We start from the raw sequence: 20,893 nt of genomic DNA on the forward strand, positions 1-20,893 counted from the left end.
AGGAAGTTCAGTTTAATTTTAAAGCCATGATTATTACTGAATGAGTGATAAAATTAAAACCATGGGTAATTACCATCAATAAAATTAGAAAAAATAAAAAACACTGCTGTTGTTTTTTTCAGAAAGACTCCACATTTTCCATTTTATATTGACGCATATTGTTTGATGGCAAAACGTTGAAAAGTCTTCAGTGGTTATGAGGCCTCCCAAAAACTTGGATAAACTTGACACATTTCTAAAACACTTCTACATAAACCATGGCTGAATATTTGGTTTCATTTCAACGTTTTTAGAGAGATTTAGATACGACAACTAGCATTGTTGGTGTTTGTTGGAGAATTGACATTAAAGTATTTTAAATGTGTTTAATAAATGTAAATACTGCTGCCACAGGCTGAAAAAAACTGTTGAGAAACTATAAGTTTATTTTGGTGCCTCTAGATTGCTTTGTAGTCGATATCTGCAGCACATAAAAGCATAATCATGGATTGTGAATTTACACTCATCAGCCACAACATTAAAACCACTGACGGGAGAAATAAATAAACATCTTGTTACAATACAAAGTTCTGCTGGGAAACTTTTGGACCTGGCATTCATGTGGATGTTACTTAGACGCGTACCACCCACCTAGACCAGACCAGGCACCCCCACCTCATAGCAATGACACTCCTTGATGGCAGCAGCCATCCCCAGCAGGATGTAGACTGACACAGACACACACACAAAGACCGTTTAGGATCAACTAAAAAAAAAAAAAAACATGAAAAACAGCACAAGGTGTTGACCTGGCCTCTAAATTCACTAGATCCCAAACTGATCAAGTATCTGTGGGATGATCAACAGAGGCCCCTCCCCTCAACCCGTAGGACCCAAAGGCCCCCACTAACAACATTCTGTTGCCAGACACCACAGGACACCCTCAGAAGGCCCATGTCCATTCTCTGATGAATCAGAACTGTTTAGAAGGCACAAGGGAGACCTACACAATATGCCTGATCAGTGTATTTTACAAGTTTTCACTAAGAGACACTGCTCATGAAATGTACACTGTCCACACTGTCCAAGTACACATTTAGAAAGCCCATAACGAATGACTCTCGTGATCTACAACTTATTAATCTTTATTATTGTTTTTGACATGTACCACCCGCCTAGACCAGACCAGACCAGACCAGGCAGCCCCACCACATAACTCTGATGAGTCACAACTGTTTTGGAGGCACAAGGGAGACGTACACAATATTAGGAAGGTGGTCATAATGTTATGCCTGATCGGTGTAAATATGGATCGTGATTTTACATGTAGATATATGGCAATAATAACTGCATCTCTGTAGAAGTCAATAATAATAATAATAATAATGTTAAATATAAAGTAATTTAATTATATTCAAACGGTGGTGTATCCATAGAGAACGTGAGGGTTCCATGTTGTTGCTAACGAGCTACTTGTTATTTTATGAATTCCAGCTGCTGGTGTGTGTGTCACTCTTGGAGACAAAACTTATTTTTCTTCTGCAGGTCGAACTAAGAGTCCTAGTTGACTTGATGCTTCTTTCCGTGACGTGAGTCTTCTGATACTACAAAAATGTGGTACGTATATGTCTTTGTTTTTTTAAAATACAGGCTTGTTTTCTTTAAGAAGTGAACTGTGAGTGAATCATGAATGTTTTGTCGCACTGTTAGGAAGCGCTGCGCATCAAAAGAGGACCAGCTGAGCAGATTCACTCTGCCTGTCCTGTCCAGAGGTAAAACCCAGTTGACCAGCAGGCCACAGCTTCAGAGAAACGAAGTGCTGAGGCTGGACGCTGAACTATGCTGCTCAGATTTTTCTCAGGTAATGAGCATCTGCTGATCGTAACACCATGTTTTAGTGACTTTCAAATAAAAAATTTGACTCTGCCATCTTCTGTTTGCTCAAAGATGGTGATTCTGTTTTTTTTTATTGTGAGCAGCATCATCCGTATATGACAGGAATATGGCATGAACTGCATTTGTGTTTATTATTTGAGATTTCTAATTGCGTCAGCTGTTTTTTTATTTTTTTTTTAATTTAGATCCCTTATGCGAATCGCAGCTTCATGAGTGAGCTCACCTCTCGGCATATGGAGGTCAGCCGATGGCAGGCCCTCATTTCTGAGAGTATCAGCAGGATAGACCGAGAAGTCACAGCCCTGGAGCAGGTACATGCAAACTGGACGTCGAAACCCTCTCACGATGATTTCCTCTTTTATTGAAGAGGTCGGTCTTCAACATTTCTGTCACTCTGTTCAGGTGAAAGATGTTTCTGAGCGCAGTCTCCAGGAGATGCAGCTGTACGGTCAGCACGTGAGCAACTGTGTGGCGATCAGCAACAGTCTGAGTTCAGTGCTCACGAGACAGGACCGCGTCTTCACTGAGCTGAAGAGAGAAGAGCAGCTGACCAGTGAGATGAGACAACAGCTGCAGAGGCACATCTGCGTCCTGCTCGACAAACTGAGGTCCGACACAGAATCAAGACCATGTCTGAGTTATTTCTTTCAGTGTGTTGCATGATATGAATTCCTTGTTTCCTGACTCTCCTCCAGCTCTCTGAAGAACACCCGCACTCAGCTGCTGACAGATTTTCATGACAAGGGTGAAGCAATCAAGCTCACCACTAAATGCATCACCCCGGTCAGCACCCCGAGCTCCTGGCTGCCTCCTGGTCAATACAAGCCCAGCTATGTGAGCCATGACAAGTGGCTGTCTAACTGCAAGGACCTGAGGCAGGCGGCTGAAAACCTACTCAAGGACTCTTCGGCCTTCAGATCAAACCTGCGTTTCACCCTGACCAACGTAAGACAACACTGAGCACATTTAAAGTCTAAGGTCCACTTGAAAGAAAGATTTGGTTAAAGAGAGCACACCATTCTCTCATGCTCTTTCTAATATGTTTGACAGCTAAAAAATGCCAAAGAGCGCCAACGCTGCAGAACAGACGACTCCATGAGGAAGAAGATCAATAAGCTGGCCACGGTCCAGAATACACTCGTCTGGGAGAGGCAGCGGGTCGGTCTACTGGATTCTCACACCATATCCTAAGAATGTTTTTCCTCTGACATTCACTCATCAGTCTGTGACTTCCAGGTCATGGATGAGATTTCTGATCTGACTAAGGACAAACAGAGAGTGGCAGGTCAGATCAGGAACTGCGATTACAAGATGCATCAGGCCACATTCCGTCTGGACACCCTCAACCAGAGACCCAGATATGAGCTGTGCCTGGACCAAGTATGTGGTGCACTAAACATGGTTGCAGTCAAAACTGTAGAAATCTTTAAGTGTCCTCGTGTTAAGTTGTTAGTTCAGTAGAAACATTTCATCCTTCACATCCTTTCTGTTCTCTTCCTCCAGCCGTACATCAGCCTCACGCTGGAGAAAGAAGACCTGGGAAAAATTGCAGCTGGACTTCAGTCAACACTGAAATGCTTGCAGTAAGTCTGTCTCACCTCTCTTGATGGGATCCTCGCCTTGCATTAAATGCAAATCATTTCTGTGTTCAAATCATTTCTAGGCATGACCTGGAGCTCACACACAGGCGCCTCATGATCCTGGAGGACAAACTGGCCAAAAATGCTCGAGCCCTGGAGGTGGAGCAGGAGTGCCAGAAGGTGCACCAGAGTTTCCTGCCCCCCCTCAACACCTTCAACAAGCCCAGGCTGTGCACGACCACGGGCTGCTCCAGCCCTCACGCCTACTTACAGTAGAATGTGTTAGCGCTCTGCTGCCACCTGTGGCCTTTTCCATGTGGTGATGCATTAATAAAATACCTCATGGCAAACTTTAATATTTGTCTGAATCAGTATCTCTTTGTTTTCTGATGGGGAATAAATGGTTTGTCTCTAAATAACTACAATATTGTATATGCAATAGTGTACTTGAAACAACACTGAAACAAAACCAGACTAAACTGAATTAGATTTTGAACTAAGTAATTATAACAGTAGGCTGATTAGCATTTGCTAAGGTTCTTATTTTTAATGTGCAGTTTATATATTCTCAGCACATGTCCTCATTAGTTTCCCTTGTACAAATGGGGGCTTTGGTAAAGGGAGTTGATAATGTAAAATATACACCTAGTGGATACTTCACAGGCTGGTTCATGTCTGGATTAATCTGCAGCAGGGGCCTCTAGAAAAAGACATTAGCTCCTACGCTTGTAGTAATTCTGCTAAAAATAAAAAAATAAATGTCACGTGAGATATCGGGCACAGAAACCAAAATAATGCAAAAAATAAACACAAAATAATAAGAAGAAATTAATTAAATAAATAAATAAATAAATAAAATGGGAGATGCTTCTAGAAACTATTTCACAAGGGGTAATTAAAGGATTATTTTATTTTATGTTCTTGTTCTTCTGATAATAATAATAAAAAATTATGCAAAAAAAAACATAAAATAAAAAGTAAATAAATAAATAAATTGGGGCGATGATACTTATATAAATAATGTAAAATAATATAATAAAACTAATATAAATCTTATATTATCTTACCTTTTTGTTGTTGTTCTAATAATAATAATAATAATAATAATAATAATAATAATAATAGTAACAATAATAATGTAATTCGTTAATTAATTTTATTTTATTTCACTTTACCTGCCGTTTCTTCGTATTATCAGAGCCGTTGTGTTATGTCCTGACCTTGTTCCGGGGCGGCCACCTCTTTAACCGGGTCAGATTTATTGTAGCAACGGTCCCTAGCAACGGTCCTTGGAGACGAGCGGCGGTGTCCGAGTGGAGGAATGCGACTAAACACTTCACCTGGAACACACGGACAAGACACGCACGGCTAGCCGTAAGTAAACCTTACGACGGACATTTATGGACTGACCTCTCGCCGTCGCTTTGATGTGAAGATGGGATGCGGAAACTCCACCAACACGGCGGTCCAGCCGTTGACGCCGGAAGAAGGGAACGGAGACGAGGTACGCGCCCACAAACCGCCGCTTTCAGTTGATTGGAAGCGGGAAGCAGAGGTCAAAACCGGGGTGTGATTCATGAAAGTGCCTAAAAATAATAATATTTTTAGCTACAGGTAACGTTGAGCCCGTTGTTGAACAATACCGAGGAGATGCACTGTTACAGATGTTGACACCAAAATCTGGGAAGTGATTTAACGCTGTAGGAGCAGTTGACAAGACTTGACCCCTGCTCCCTCAAATCCTAATAATGTTTTTAGTCTGACAAACCGTACAGCCATTTTAAATCATACTTATTGATAGTTGTGTATGTTAAAATTGATAATTGAGACTTGGTGTATAGTTGTATGATGTGAATAGCTGTTAATAAAAACCTCTTTTAATCCGTTTATTGTTCAACACACAATCATTAGAGTAACACAGGGAAGAAGGCCTCAAACATTATGGAGCCATTTTTATTTCCTCCCTAAAATCAGTCTTGAATATTAACACTTTTGACTCATGAACTCCTTATATAACATATAAAAGGTGTTTTACTTGTAAAAAAAAAGTTAAAGTAAGGTTCTTCTATCTAAATATAATCTATCATAATAGTTATTGTCAAGTTATTTTAAGGTTATGCAGCAAAATGTGTCTATACTCGCAGTATAAAAACTGGCTATACTTGCAGGTTTTCAGCAGGATGAATAAAGATGACCATAATGCAAACACTGTAGAAGTGTGTCCTTGTTACCTTATTGCTCCAGTTATTCAGGTCCTAAGAAAAATATCTTTTTAAGGAGTTCGTAACAGTTTAAATGCACATGCAAGTCGTAAAACCCTCTAAAAAGTTATAAAAAAATAATGAAAACATACCTCAATGTACAGTTTCAAAAGGCCGCCATTATTAGCATGATATTTGTGAATTTAAATCCCTCAAAGCATGTACATAATTTCTTTAAAAATGGGTAAATTTGCTAAAATCCACCAGTGAATTCATATTTTACACACAGATCGTCTTCTAAGTTTGCTCCCTAATTGAAAAGGATGCACTTTAATGTGGTTGCTGGTCAACAGTGAGCTCATTTTAGTTGCTTTATATGCTGTTTGGTTAGTTTAATCTGTGCCAATTAATCATATTAGAAGATGAAAGATGATAAAATTTGTCCAGAAACATTTTTGGTCCGTAAATCTTATCTTCAAAGTAGCAGCAGTCAGATTAGAAGAAGTATAAATCATATTAGTAGGAGAAAATATTCAAGCATCTGATAGTTACTGATTTATTTTCCACCGCTGAATACAGTCGAGATTCCCGATCAGGTGGGAAATACTCTATAATAATTTGTAGTGTATCATATCTGTTTCTGAGCTACTGTGCTCATGACAATATGTCAACACACAGATGCCTCCATGACAACATCATACCACCCTGCAGAGCGGTGTCAGGGTGTAATAATGTCCTCTCCTGCGTTCCTTTTTTGTCTCTCTGCGCTGCCAGGATGAGACAGGAAGTAAACTCGGCGGCCGCGGAGACTCGGCCGTGTCGAAGGGCACCGCAGACAGCGGGGTGGTGATGGAGAACAGAGGGATCGCCGCGCTACCTGGAGCAGTGCCCAGACAACTCCCTCCTCTAACGTCTGAGACTGTCAGACAAGGTGAGGGGAACAAAATCACACAAGACGGTGAGTAAAACGGACCCAAGTCACGCTGTGGAGAAAACCCAGAGAGCCCACGTCTTGAAGTGTTTTTATTTCATCTGCTATGCTCCAGGCTCGCTGCGGGGAGATGGCGCGGCACACAATAGACAACAAAGCAGCCAAATCCTGGAGGAGCTGCTGAACGAGGGCATTATCCCAGTTGGACAGAGCAGAGAGAAGAGCAGCGGGGCTGGAGAAGCCTACAGCATCATGGTGGGTTTGTAGGGTCACTGAGAAGCAAGCCAACTATTATTAGCATTCTGCAAGCGGGATTTCACTTTCATATCGCAATATCAATACGGTGATATCGAGCTAAATACATTTTAGATTTTAATATTTTTCTCTCATTCTGAATGATGAACAAAAACATCCTGACATCCCTGTCTTGTGATAACTTGGTGGTCATTAAACAGCAATGACCTGTAATCAGGACTATTCTATGGTTTAGTGATGAAGTCTTTGTTATTTAAGACATTTATTCGTCTTAAAGCGGTATGGTGTGTGTGTGCTTGTGTGCTTGTACCAGCTGGATGACGGGGAAGGTGTCAAGCGAAGGCCTCCCGCCAGACTGGAGTCCCTGAAGGCCAAAAAAGCCGAAAGCCTGTACAGCAAAGAGGAGATTGAGGAGAAGATACGACTGGCTGAAGAGAGGCGCAAGGTGTGTATGTTCACCTGTGCTCTGTCGTAGCTTTTTATTGTTCCCTCCCAAACACTAATCTGTTCCTCTCAACCCTCCGTCAGTCAAAGGAAGACGAGCTCAAGACGCGTTTAAGATCCAAGTCTGCGCGTGTTCGTGGGCCCGCTCCCACCTCCAGCACTGAGGAGGATACGGACCCGTCCCTCACCCTCGTGGAGCCGCTGCAAATACCCCTCAGCCCCGACCCGACTCCGGCTACGCCCCTTCACAGTCAGCTCACTGGCGAAGCTGCTGACGGGAGAGAGAGGGTGAGGGAGGCTGGAGGCGACAGCAGGGGGTTCGGGGAAGAAATGGGGGGAGAGGACAAGAGAGAGGGGAGAACGGAGGGAGGGGAGAGTGGAGATAATAGAGGGGAAGGCGCAGAGGTAGGGAGTGAGGAGGGAAAGGAAGAGGAGGAGCTGACACAAGTGGAGGAGATCAAGGAGGGAGAGCTCCTCATGGGCTCAGAGGAGCTGGAGAGTGATTCTAGTTTTCAGCATGCAGAGGACAAAGGAGAGATATTTTAAGCGATGACATAAATGAGCCATTAATCAGCACTGGGAGTAGCCATGATTGGACGTACAGTTTAAATTAACCTGAAAATGAATTGTTTGTTTTCAGGAAAAGTGTCAGTAAAGGTTTTCTTTTAAATGTAAAGTAATTTACCTCAGTGAATGCGTTGATAAATATGTTTCCATGTTCTTGCCAATAGATCAAATTGATTTGAATGAGACTTTGTGTTTTACTCTGAGAACGGCTTCCGTCGCCTGCAGTTCTGAGCCGTGAGTGTGCAGTTGTTCTGTTGGACATTAGATGGCAGTGTTTCAGTGAGTTACAGCTGTGTGTCACCGCTCACTGAAGTCAGGTCACCTCATCTGTATGATAAGTTATAAGGAGGGGCTTTGGCAACATGTGGGGAAGTGCCTTGTTTGAAATGATATTCTTATAAATCAATAAAGTTCCTTTATGCTCTAAGTGTAGTTTGTGTGATGGAGCGGTGAGTGAATTCAACTATTTATCATTTATCAGAATCTAAAAATGTAAAGTTTTCAAGAAAAACATCATTAGCCTGAATACTTTTAAATGTGTGTTTTTTTCAGAGCGGGGTTGTGGTTGTGACCTTGGTGTGACTGGGCTGTGGGTATTCAGCTGTTTCACTGACCTTTGACCTTTAGCTTTACTGTGCCCGACAGGTGCGCCACAAGCGTGACACGCACTCCCGCTCTGCCGCTTCTCTCCCGACAAGAGATGTCATCGCGAAAAACATTTTCGAGCGCCCCGCAAGAAGATTATTGGAAAAGAAAGATTAAACGGAGCTTTCAATGGGAGCCGCCATATTGTTTCAGAGGATTCAGGCTTGTCAGCATGCTGCACACGGACAGGGACAATAGGAACACGCAACCCGACCGGGTCCCCATTGTTGGGGCCGAGAAACTCGATATTGGTCCCCTATTTTCGCTCCGACTTTAAAGGGCGCGTGGCCGCATTAATAAAACATTGAGTGAACGGAGACGACTCTTTATCGGGTTGCGTGTTGGTGGGATGTGGAGCTGTGTGGCAGCAGTTCACATTCAGATGGATGTGGGCCTTTGTCATACGTTTATTAGAAATTGTATTGGCGAACGAATCAGCCTAACTTAACTTATAGACAAAAACAAAATAATTTTTTGGGGGTAATTTGTTCTATTAATCTATATTAGTCTCGTTCTTCAGTGTATCTGACTTTACTGGCACCAGTTCCACATTACTAACCTTAACCGTAGCACTGCAAATGTGTCAACTCACTGTGTTACATGAAGGGAGGACAGATAGCCTATATGTAGGCCCGAATCGTGTGTGCTCACAGAAACGAGCCGTCATGAATGATTAACAGCCGAGTTCCCTCTCACGTTACTGGAGGTGAATTACTCATCCTGGCTGTTCAGAAGGCGATCCAGAGATCCAGCAGCCGGGCTTCACAAGTCGTTTTAATCATTAATGTCCAGAAAACCTTGATTAAAATCCTCTCTGACAGTTTCACTCGATGGTTCCTCGTCACAAGAGCTCACTCATTCCACCTGATATTGAAATGTTTCCTTTTCCAAGAGTTTTTTCCAAGATATAAATTTGAGTCAGACACGAATACAAACCTGCTACATGCGCTCAAGACAGTGGAGACAATGGGACCCATGACCTGATGACTTTCTACTGAAGAAACAATAAAAAAAACTAAACTAAACGTGTGTGGAAACATATGGATCGAGGAACAGCGGGGTCTGAGCGCTAGCCACTCTGACTGCACGCCTTCTGGCCGCCAGCAAAAACTTTGCCAAAACTCTGTCAACCCCCCACAAGTGTAAAGGCAGATCCTTCCAGAGGAGTCTGAAAGCTGCACCTGTCTGTCTGCTCACTGCTGTGATGCATCTGTCCCCTGACCTGCTGTTTAACAGGCTATGCAGGAACGTTTCCAACAAAAAGGACAAAACCTGAGCTGGGTTTTATCTCACAAAGAAAAGACACAAATAAATATTTAATGCAGTGAAAATGACACAGATATCAGCTTGGGTTTGGCTGTTTTTCTCAAGATCTCCTAAAATTCACAGCTACTTTTTGTTTCCCCTTAATTAAAGTCAACTAAACGTGATTCCACTTTTATGTATCCCCCCCCCCCCCCCCTTTTTTTTTAACAGTGAAGGGGATCCAGTGTTTGTCACTGATCAGGCTTCCCAGCTGTTTGTGCGCTCTGGTGGGCGGGCAGTGATGGAGCTGGGTGGAGTCTGGAGGCAGCCGCTTTTAGGAATGGGTCCCAAGCCTATTTAGTTAGACGGCTGAGTTACCAAGAAGAGCTGGAAACACCTGACGGTCTCTGTGGGACAATCCGCTCCATATTACTTCCCTCTTCACTGTCGCAAGATTGTCAATCTACCTCCAGGCTTCAACATTGTCGAGTTTTTGTTTTGCTTTCCCTTTTTGTTTGAGAATCTGACAGAGCCAGCTGATCTCCCACTTTCTCAAACCCAAAAAAAATTACCGATAAGGAGAATTTGCACTATTATACATATTTCTTTTTAAAAAAAAATTGTTTCTATTTATTGTATTTTGCACTAACGATGCACACCACGCAAAAGGACACGACCTACACGAAGATTTTTGTCGGGGGTCTGCCGTACCACACCACGGATTCAAGTCTCAGGAAATATTTTGAGGTGTTTGGAGAGATTGAAGAAGCTGTGGTCATCACCGACAGACAGACCGGCAAGTCTAGAGGTTATGGATTTGTAAGTATCACTATTATAATAAGCAGTCTCTCAGCTTTACGCACAAGTCTGTGCAAAACTGGAGATCCGACCAGCTTTAGTGCGTCTCTTTCACAACATCATGACTAACGCTGATATATATGCGGTCATGGCATGTTTATGTTTTGATAAGCGGGTCATTGCTTAATTTTGTCACTGGTTTCTGCTGCAATCTCACACCCACCGACTTGTTGCGCGTTGGTATGCGCCCTGACACGTTTTTGAACGAGCTGTCCTCGGCGCTGACAGCGCTGCCGGGCTGAGAAAAACAAAAAGCCACTATAATGTCTTGATATTTGCACCTTTTATGGTTTCATCGTGTCAGAGCAGTTCAAAAAAGAAGGAGATCCTGCTCAAACATGCCATAAAACATGGGAATAAAAGCAGTTGAGCCACTCAGAGTTGATTTAATAACTTTATTTGGTGATAGTGTGCTGTCAGATTGACCTATGCATAGTGCAGGAGATCACTTCTTAAACCAGTTTAATTAGATGCATTTATATGTTGGGAACAACATTTCACTGTAAAATGAAACTCCCACTTTTGCTTCACTTATTTTTTTATTGTTCCAGCTACTTCATATTTATGTATCCAACTTCTCTCCCTGTCATATTTCTATTTGTGTGAGAGCCCCAGAGAGAGCTGGTGGCTATGAAGCTCCTAATCGGAGAGATAGCGCCCAGACATCTCTGCCTGGCTCCCATTCACTGCTGATAGTTACATCACATCCACATGAGGGTGATAAATGTGTGCCAGACACTTGCCAATGTTAATGATGGGCCACACGTATAGAACTTGCACTTGTGAGCACACGCTCTGCCCTCAGTTTATTCACAGCAATCTGTAATATAAAGGCAGGAGAAAGGAAGCCTCCCTTAAACACATGCTCAAATGGTCCATTTTCCCCTGCCAGGTGACGATGGCGGACCGCTCGGCCGCAGATCGGGCCTGCAAGGACCCCAACCCGATCATCGACGGCAGGAAGGCCAACGTGAACCTGGCCTACCTGGGGGCCAAGCCTCGAGTGATGCAGCCAGGTAGTCTTTCTTTGTTTTTCCGGTGTCTTCTGCGACATGTGAGCAGGTTATTAGGTCATAAATTTGCAGCTCATGTCACAGAGAAATGTCCAGGCTTCAGTGGTTTCTGTTGTATTTTTACTGAAAGCTATTCTGTTTTGCAGGTTTTACCTTTGGTGTTCCCCAAATTCACCCTGCGTTCATCCAAAGGCCTTATGGGTAAGGACTGACTCTACTTTTGGAAGGGACGCTAAGATGTAAATTAACTAAATTATTCAAACATGTTTTGACCTTCTCATTTGATTCATACTATAAATAATTATATTTTATTCTTTTTTTTTTCTCCTTGAACAAATGATGGCGGATAATGACAAGTGGACAGTAATGTTCATTTTTATCAAAATCATCGTCCACCTAAAAAAAAAAAAAAAAAGTCAAACTGCCTTCTCTAAGTTTGCCTGTTTGTAGAAATGTGTGTTGAGTCTGAGTGCATACTTCCATAAACCTCCAGCCTGACCCAATGTTATCTATCTTTCTCTGGTTCGACAGGCTCGCTCTCGGTTAAGCTAACTGCGCTGCTTTGTGGAATAGTTCTGCAAGAATAATCAGAGATCAGAGAAAGGAATTACCTGTAGACTCAGACACACACAAGCGAGCTCTCGAAAAATGGTGATTACAGATGCATGTACGTGGGGTTTGACTTTCACTTGAATAGAACTTAGCTTTGTGTGCGGTTATGAAGTGGTGTTGGTAGCTAAACCGTGTGCTTTTTTAATTTAGTGACCAAAAAAAAAGAAAAGAAAAGAAAAAAGCTGGATTGATTGAGGTGTTCTTTTTCATTTTTTTGTGGAAGGAGCAACGTTTTTTGTGTTTCACTTTTGCTTTTAGCTTGTGGTTGGCCTGTTTTGTTTAACAGGATGTGCTGTTTCACGTGTTTTATTCCTCTTGGTTGTCTTGTTTGAGTGAGTGCTGAAGTTTCTGTGTGGAGTTTCTCTCTCTCTTTCTTATTTTTACCCCCTTCTCATGCCCCAACACCTCACACTTTTACGTCCCAGAATAACCAAGCCCATCACCGCTTGTGTGTGCTCATAGCATCTTCCTGGTGTTTTCTAACATTAACGCAACGTGGCGGAGACGGATTCACTTTGAGAGCGTCTCACTTTGCCACATTATCGCCAGCTGTCCTTCCTCTTCCCTCCATCAGAAATGTGGATGTCTTATGAATGAATGACAGACCTATCAGCTATTAAATGGGCTGTACGTGCTGGGACGTGTCCGATTGCATTGGCACATGTGGGGTTTTATTGTGTTTGTGTGTGTGTGTGTGTCTTTATCCGTGCACATTTCAGCTCAGGTCAGCGCACCAAGGTCTCCAGTGTGACACAAACAAATGTCTGGATGTCTCTCTTTCTCTCTCTTATTCTCTCAGAGCGAGCTTTCGTCACATGGGCTCGTGGTGTTAAGGAAAACAAGCGCACCCATTGTACCACACAAAGCCCCGAATGCTGACGCTGCAGTCGCATGAAGCTCTGTGTAGCGTGTGTGTGTGTTTTAGAGAGGAGGGGTGGGGGTGTGGGGGGGTCTGGTGAGGGTGTGTGAGCTGTCTCTCTGTGTCATATATGAGCTGGGTGGGGGCCATTTAAACAGGGTGCGTGTTTTAGGGCTCAACGTAACGTACCAATTTGAGCTTAAATGGAAAAGAAATCAACTAAATTGCAATTTGTATTACATCATAAGTGAATTGACAGAATACAAACGTGAATATTTAAATTAATCTAGTACAGTACGTTTGGGAAAATAAATACGTCCGTACAGATCATGGCCAAATTACACAATGCATTATGTTCACAAATGTCACGAGAGGAACTGAGCAGGTACCTTCAATAAAACTGACAAATTCAGGTTCACTATTTTGCCAAAAACTATACGAATCAGTCAGATGAGAGGTGCAGTCAATATGGACTATAATACACCGATCAGCCACAACATTATGACAGGAGAATTGAACAACATTGACCATCTTGTGACAATACAATGTTCTGCTGGGAAACTTTTGGACCTGGCATTCGTGTGGATGTTACTTAGACATGTACCACCCTCCTAAACCAGACCAGGCACCCCCACCCCATAGCAATGACACTCCTTGATGGCAGCAGCCACTTCCCAGCTCAAAAAACATGAAGAAAAGCACAAGGTGTTGACCTGGCCTCCAAATTCACTAGATCCCAAACTGATCAAGTATCTGTGGGATGAGGCCCCTCCCCTCAACCCATAGGACCCAAAGGCACCCCACCAATAACATCCTGTTGCCAGACACCACAGGACACCCTCAGAAGGCCCATGTCCATTCTCTGATGAGTCCCAACTGTTTTGGAGGCACCAGGGAGACCTATACAATATTAGGAAGGTGGTCATAATGTTATGCCTGATCAGTGTATGAAGATGACAGTTACAGACATGTGTGACTGTTCAGTTAGTTGCTAATCGTGCAGCGGCTCAGAAACTCAAACAGAAAATTATAAAACTTTTAAATTAATTAAAGTTAAACCGTTAAACTTTTTAATTTCAAACTCCAGTGTTGACTTGACAACAGCTCGGATTAGAGTCTGCAGTTTTAGCGGCAGCTAACATGATCCTTTCTGCGTTTGGATTATTACTCAGATCGTTATAGAGTGAAATCACAAACCAGATCCGCCTGTGACATGGTCATAGTAACAAAAGTATATCGAAGCAGCGCAGATGTTTACGCATTAGCTTCGTGTCCCTCAGCAGACAGCATGCTCCGCGGAAGACAACCTTTATTTAGCCTTGAACTTTAATGGCCGCTGGGTAGCGTGAATATGACATTCCAGTGAAGACACGCAGTCACGCACAGGGAGGGACAGTCGGACCATGAGTCCCGTTGGCACCTATGACTGGCACCGTAGGTACCGACATGATTGTCAGACAAATCAGCCGCATAGTCATTTTCTTATTTTATGAGCATCTCCAGGGAGACGTTTCTTTTTTGTTTTTTAAGAGAGCCAACGATTTGCTTCCCATGACTCAAAAATCTGAGTGTGTGTGTGTGTGTGTGTGTATGTTTGTGTGCGCGTGTTTGTGTGTGTGGTATTCTACCATCCCATAGATACAGAGCTAAAAGGGGGACAGCTCAAAATGCACAGAGTTGAGAGTTTGTAGATGGGTGCATATCACTGGATGTCCTTTCTTTAAAATGTAAAACTTTAATCTGTTCCCACAAGATTAATTGAGAGCCAGTGAAACACACTCTGCTACAGGCAGCTCATTCAACACTAGTTTCTTCAAATACTGATTGTAAATAAAAACAGTACATAACGTCCATCTTCACGTATACAGCGCGTCTGTAGATTAAATCCGGACTTGCAACTGCAGTAGAAGCTTAAAGTCAAACAAAACAGTTAAAAAATAAAAGCATGCACGGAGATGAAACTCGTGTTGTTATTAGATTAAGAGATTATTAGATCTGCTTTGTAACATTTCTCTAAAATTTGTCTTGCGTGTTGTAATTCCTGAGCACGACAACTTTAAATTAAATTATTCGATTGTAGATGTAATCACTTTAATTTATTACTTACACCAGGCGTAAAAACCTTGTCAGCGCTTTTATTTGTTTGTCTTCTCTCATGGTCCGCTGCAGCTCAACAAAGAGTTTTATTTTCTAATATTCAAATGTGTTTGTGCAGGAAACAGAATTTGTTAACAAGACGATGTCAGGCAAAAACTATTGAATCTATTGTCTATTATTTGTATGTCTTCACACTGGATAGCGGCCATGCCTCACAAACTCCAAGTTTGAGGAGGTTCCTACTATTTGTTGGTCATTTACTGATTCCACATCAAACACCAGATAACAGGGCTTCAAATCTCCGCTTCAGTGTGTGGGACTTTTGCATTAGGGCAGCTTTACGGATGACGTCCAGTAAAATTATCCTGAAAACCTGCCTGGACCTGCTGAGTTTCATTAGTGGTGGGTTTCAAAGAGAGAGTTTCAGCATCACATGATGATAGAAATAGCGTCTCTGAAGGTTTTCCAATTCGCGTCACTCTGGAGAAAACACTCAATCTTTTCAGTGCAGACGTTTTCTCGCCACGTCCAGCCTGTGTGTCTGCATGTGTTTTGTACTGCGACACTGAGCTTCGCCCTTTAGTAAGAGCTGGTTTACACCTCCCCTTTTCACGTTTTTATCTTCTCAGCTGAGTGATTGTGCCGTGCCCTTGTCGTTGTTCATGTAATCAGTGTAGCCGAGGTGAACTATTTTTATTTATTTCTTCCTCTCTTGACGCCTTGCTGTTTGGGTTTTTCCTGTTTTTCTCCTGGTCCACTGTTTTCGGTTGAGATGTGGATTGGATTGGATGATGGAGTGCTCACAATAGGGTTGCCACGATAGATCCTGCCTTTCACTCTTTATCATATTCTGCACCTCAGTCCAGACTCCAAAGTGACCACCTGACTGTCCACTGATTGTACCGGTCGTCTGACACTTTTATGGGCCTTTCATTTTTCAAACTCGGACACATAAGAGTAGCTGTTGCTGGAGTCTTTTTCAGTATCTGTTAAGCAGGATGCTTCTCATTCCATTCCAGTTAAAGTGAGATTGAACTTAAATGTCAAAAGCTGACTCTTAATTTCTCTTAAACACCCATATGAATTTCCAAAGCTCCCCTCAGGCTTGCCGTCCAACCGAGTTTCCAGACCTTATAGAGTTTGGGGCCGGGATAAGGCTATGTCATGGAGGGCAGAATGTGCTCATTGTTCAGAACTGTTTATTTAATAGAAACATCCCTCTCTGTGCAGAGCCTAGTCCCAGCTCCCCCCGCTGCCTCCCCCGGCTCTTTGTCCCGACACAGAGGGGGAAATGGCCAGCAGCGTCCCTTTTTAAAACTGTCCAGCTGTCAAAGTGGCAGTGACATTTTCACAATGCTTCCCTGGGCTCATCTCCTCTGTTCGCACCCCTGCCCCCAGCACTGTAAGCCCCCCTCAACGCCCTGCTCGCCCTCCAGCAGGCAGGGACGGCACCGCAGCCAAATCCGCAAGTGACCCACGCACGAGCTGCAGGTTACAGATCCCGAACTTCTTTCTATTTCTTTTCATCTCACGTCCTTCTACCTCTCCACAACACAAACTCAGAACTGACCATGACAGGAATAGTAAAACACGTCTCCATTGTTTATCCCATCAAATGACATCATCACTTCCTCTAAATGTTACCATACAGATGTGATTTTTCAGTAGAGGGGTATCCCACAGGTTACAAACCTCTGGGTGTTCAAAGTTTTCCTCACCTTCCACTCTTCTTTTCACAGAGTTTTCTATTTTGGCAACCCTATGTTGTTCTAATCCCTACTAGCAGGCATTTCCTTGGTGTTCTTGACTGGTGGATTGGACTGGGGCTGGGTGGTGGGAGGGAGCTTGGCCGCAGTGTGGTGGAGTTGGGTTTTAGGGTGGGCTTTGTTTGGGTCCTGTTCCGACACTCGATACAGAATCAAATAACCTGTCACATGTGTGTGTTTGTCCTACAGCATCCCGGCCCACTATGTGTACCCTCAGGCCTTCGTTCAGCCTAGCGTGGTCATCCCCCACGTGCAGCCTACAGCCGCTGCCCCTGCCACGGCCTCGTCCCCCTACATCGACTACACCGGGGCTGCCTATGCGCAGTACTCCGCAGCTGCAGCCAGCGCAGCCGCCGCCGCCGCATACGAGCAATATCCTTACGCCGCCTCCCCTGCTGCCACAGGCTACATGGCCACTGCCGGCTACGGCTATGCAGTCCAGCAGCCTTTAGCCACCGCCGCCCCGGGCTCAGCCGCCGCTGCAGCTGCAGCCTTCGGCCAGTACCAGCCGCAGCAGTTGCAAGCCGACCGCATGCAATAGCAGCCACTGCAACCACTGGACACGCAGAGAGAGGAGGCCCGACCCTGGCCACAGCTGAGCAGCTGCAAGGAGCGAAGGAAAAGAAAGAGGGAGTGGCCTTAAGGGTGTGAACGTCAGCAACTCAAAGGCAGAGTTGCTCTTAAAAGGTGATGATGATGATGGTGATGATGGTGGTGGTAGTGATGATGGTGAGGTGGAAACTTTTTACAGTAACTTTCCAACTTGCTGTGCTTCAACCAAAAAAAAACATAAACAGAAAATGAAAAAAAGTCGCAGAACAAATAATGATTTACTATTATTATTGTTGTTGTTATTACTATGATTATTATTATAATTATCATTACTATTATCATTGTAGTAGAGTACTTATTTCTAGAGAAGAGAATCCAGGAACTAATCCCTGTGGTTGGTATAGGTGTTCAACTAAGCCTTCAAGTCCTATTGCTGTCTTTAACGTTAGTTTAGGAAAATGCTCTCTTTTTTCACTTGTTGTGTTCCACAAGTGTTTATTTAATGCCCTCATAACATTTCTATTTATTATTGTTATTATTACACATTGAGGGCTCTGCTCGTTCTTTTTTTTTTTCTTTTTGTCTTTTCAAGTGCATTTTTTGGAGTTAATATTTTCTGATAATCAGGGAAATGGAACCGTTTCCAGTGTGTTAGCTATTATTACGTGACCTCTTGTCAGGAAGTCGAGGAGTCGTAACTCGTCGTGTCACACACATTTGAAGAACTACCTTTTTATCTTCCTGATGCTGAATGTCCCTTTTTGTTTTTTACTCCGTGTCTCGACCTCTTGACCTATGCAAAGCAAACAAATCACTATGAGACAAAAAAACGAAAAAGAAACAAAAAAACTGAAAATGTCATCAACTCTGACTCGACTCTTGGACTAAAGGGGGACTTGGCAAACAAAACAACGGCACTGACAAAAGGAGAGAGGTTGAAAATGGCTTCAGACAATGAGAAACACTAAATCTGTTGCTTTTCCACATTTCACTCAGATACTGACACACATACACCCAGAGTTGCACACATAGCAGTCAAAGACAAAGGCAGCACAGTGGTCTATGACGGAGAGAAAGAAAAAGAAAGAGGGAGCGAGCAGCTGCTGGCGTTGGTGGCGTTGGTGGGGGCGGTGTTGGTGGGGGGCGGACGGACGGAGCCGCTCCAGCGTTACACAGGCGGATCACTCTGGAAAGAACGCATCACTTGTGCTCGTTTGTTGAGCTGTCACATTTTAATCCCCAGCCGAGCCCATTGGGAACCAACCCCTCCACCCAACACAGAGCCCCACATCGAGGCCCCCCACCCATCTCCACCGGTCATTCAGCGCTGACGCTGTCAGCATTTCCACCTCTGTGCTGCTGTAGTCTGCTGTCAGGTACACAAACACGTTCACCAAAGCCACCCCAACAACTGGCCTGCCTCAAATCTGTCAAGGACACCAGGTGGGGTGGAGAGGACGGGGGTTTACTCTTTGACGTTCGTGTGCCTTACATTTTTACTGCTATTTAAGAGAAAAAAAGTAGAATAAGAGAGAGAAATCTACTATTTAAGATATTTATTTTTGAGGGTTGACTATGTTGACGCTCTGAGAGTAGAGACTTAGTGGCGGTACTGTATTAATAATATTATTATGTACTCATCTCAAGGCATATATAAGTTATTGATTAGTTTTATTAGTATTATTATTATTATCATTATTATTATTAACATACTCAACCAAAAGATGTTGATGTAGGAGTTATTTAAGATACTGTTATGTGCACTGTACTTTTATTTTTTATCTTTTTGATTCTTTAGACATTAAATATTAGCTTAATGCCTTTTGTATGGAAGAACTTTATTTAAATTGCAGGCCCGTTCGCATGCAGATTGTACTCTGCCTCTTCTGTGTTTAGATGAGAGGGGAAAAAAAAAAAATACAATAATTTTGACAAAAACAAGCAAAAATGCTGCTTTTCTCTACTAGAATGTATAGTCGTTGTCGAGGTTTCAGTAGCTGTGCTTCTTTTGCTTAATATTCATCAGATGGGCTGTTTTACACTGTTGGGAAATTTTTATACTTGAACTCTTTCTTACAAGGGAAATATGAAAAATAAATGACAAAAAAAAAACTTTTTAAAGAAGCTTTTCATTGTCACTGGATGAAGGCATGTAAAGTGTTACTATTTAAATGCAAAAAGGTCATGTTGATATTAAAAACCTTTTCTTCAAAACTTCATCACCATTTACTCAAATTGAAATAAAAGGTTCTATATTTAAAAAAAAAAAAAAAAGGCCTGGTGACTTTTCTTTTCATGCAGACTGCACTCGGAAGCAATGAGTTTATAAATCTGTCTTTTGTGAACTCCCTTCTTCACATACACCTCAGAATACTTCTCTAAATGTACGGAAGCCCGAAGAGTTCATTATTAAACAAAAAATAAATGATAACTGTGTGAAATATGTATATAAACCAACCAGAATGACACACGTCAATATTCTGACACACTGGTTTGTCGTTATTTGGCATTTTAGTTTCATATCTATTCTAAAACCCTGAGGTCTAATTAGCTAACTAGCATTAGCGCTACCACTGTCAACACTTTCTCTTCACTTTGATTCAGAGTATTAAACCAGAGGCCTGTTTCACAAAAGGTGTTTTCATGAGCGGCCTTTATGGTCTTAGCTTGGATAAGTGAAACATGTAAAAACTTAGCTCATGTTACAATTTTGATGAAACAGACCAAAATTTCGCAAACCTAGCTGGTTTGCGCACGCTAGGCCGGTAGCATGTGCAGACTTGTTGTCCTAAATAAAAAGGTTAGCAACCATGTCTGTGTGCATTTAAAGCAAGAATTAGATTTTGTTGTTACACAAAGTGAAAGGAGCTGGAGAAATGACATCGTGAAGTTAAAATAGACCTGTTTTTAGAAAATCAAATAAATCAAATTAATCATATGTACATAATGTTGGTGGTCTGTGAAGGTTCTGAACACATTTTTGATTAATTTATACTGTTGGCAGTTTATGAGCTAACTGGGTTCATGATTATTTATTAATTTATTAATATTGAACACTTTGGACATCCATAGTCTACTTTTAAAGTGTGTTTCTTATTTCTTAACTGGCAAAGTGACAAAAATAAAACACATGCTAAATGCTGCACTGCTCCCTCTGACTGTGAAACTTCTGGGATGACGTTATGTGAAGCGCTAACGTTACAGTCACACCCAGTGAGGGTGTTACATGGACACATAATAAAGTCTCCGAGGACTCAGTTTATCAATGATTCATGCGTTCTCTAATCAATAAGTCATGTTCAAAAGAACAAGCTGCTCGTCCTCTTCCTTCTTCCCCTCGACTCAGAGGAGTATTTCGGTCGACATGTGAAACCTGAACCGGGGCCACATGGC

General features: G+C 42.6%; 4 protein-coding genes across 6 annotated transcripts in view; all 4 read left to right on the top strand.

Moving 5' to 3' along the window:
• nup153 (nucleoporin 153) overlaps positions 1 to 522 on the top strand; it is a 14,657-nt gene extending 14,135 nt beyond the window's left edge. For all 3 annotated transcript variants that reach the window (XM_084563575.1, XM_084563573.1, XM_084563574.1), the window contains exon 22: positions 1 to 522. This exon is cut by the window's left edge and continues 1,557 nt beyond it. The gene's annotated coding sequence lies outside the window, so the exon portion shown is untranslated.
• A 1,069-nt stretch (positions 523 to 1,591) lies between these two features.
• On the top strand, positions 1,592 to 3,789 carry LOC311500985 (tektin-2-like; the record flags this gene model as incomplete). The annotated part of the gene is made up of 9 exons (XM_084562624.1): positions 1,592 to 1,596; positions 1,690 to 1,840; positions 2,061 to 2,186; positions 2,278 to 2,483; positions 2,571 to 2,820; positions 2,926 to 3,033; positions 3,112 to 3,255; positions 3,379 to 3,458; positions 3,539 to 3,789. The coding sequence occupies 9 exons, from the start codon at positions 1,592 to 1,594 to the stop codon at positions 3,729 to 3,731; spliced, it is 1,263 nt and encodes a 420-aa protein (XP_084418750.1). The 3' UTR covers positions 3,732 to 3,789.
• A 1,101-nt stretch (positions 3,790 to 4,890) lies between these two features.
• Positions 4,891 to 7,896, top strand: stmnd1 (stathmin domain containing 1; the record flags this gene model as incomplete). The annotated part of the gene is made up of 5 exons (XM_084563417.1): positions 4,891 to 4,959; positions 6,431 to 6,614; positions 6,703 to 6,842; positions 7,156 to 7,287; positions 7,371 to 7,896. The coding sequence occupies 5 exons, from the start codon at positions 4,891 to 4,893 to the stop codon at positions 7,830 to 7,832; spliced, it is 987 nt and encodes a 328-aa protein (XP_084419543.1). The 3' UTR covers positions 7,833 to 7,896.
• A 2,229-nt stretch (positions 7,897 to 10,125) lies between these two features.
• Positions 10,126 to 19,713, top strand: rbm24a (RNA binding motif protein 24a). The gene is made up of 4 exons (XM_084563153.1): positions 10,126 to 10,562; positions 11,494 to 11,617; positions 11,761 to 11,815; positions 17,138 to 19,713. The coding sequence occupies exons 1-4, from the start codon at positions 10,395 to 10,397 to the stop codon at positions 17,487 to 17,489; spliced, it is 699 nt and encodes a 232-aa protein (XP_084419279.1). The 5' UTR covers positions 10,126 to 10,394; the 3' UTR covers positions 17,490 to 19,713.
• The last annotated feature ends 1,180 nt before the right edge of the window (positions 19,714 to 20,893 follow it).

The sequence above is a fragment of the Chelon labrosus genome (assembly GCF_963514085.1).
Source record: "Chelon labrosus genome assembly, chromosome: 16".
In the NCBI taxonomy this organism is placed as follows: Eukaryota; Metazoa; Chordata; class Actinopteri; order Mugiliformes; family Mugilidae; genus Chelon; species Chelon labrosus.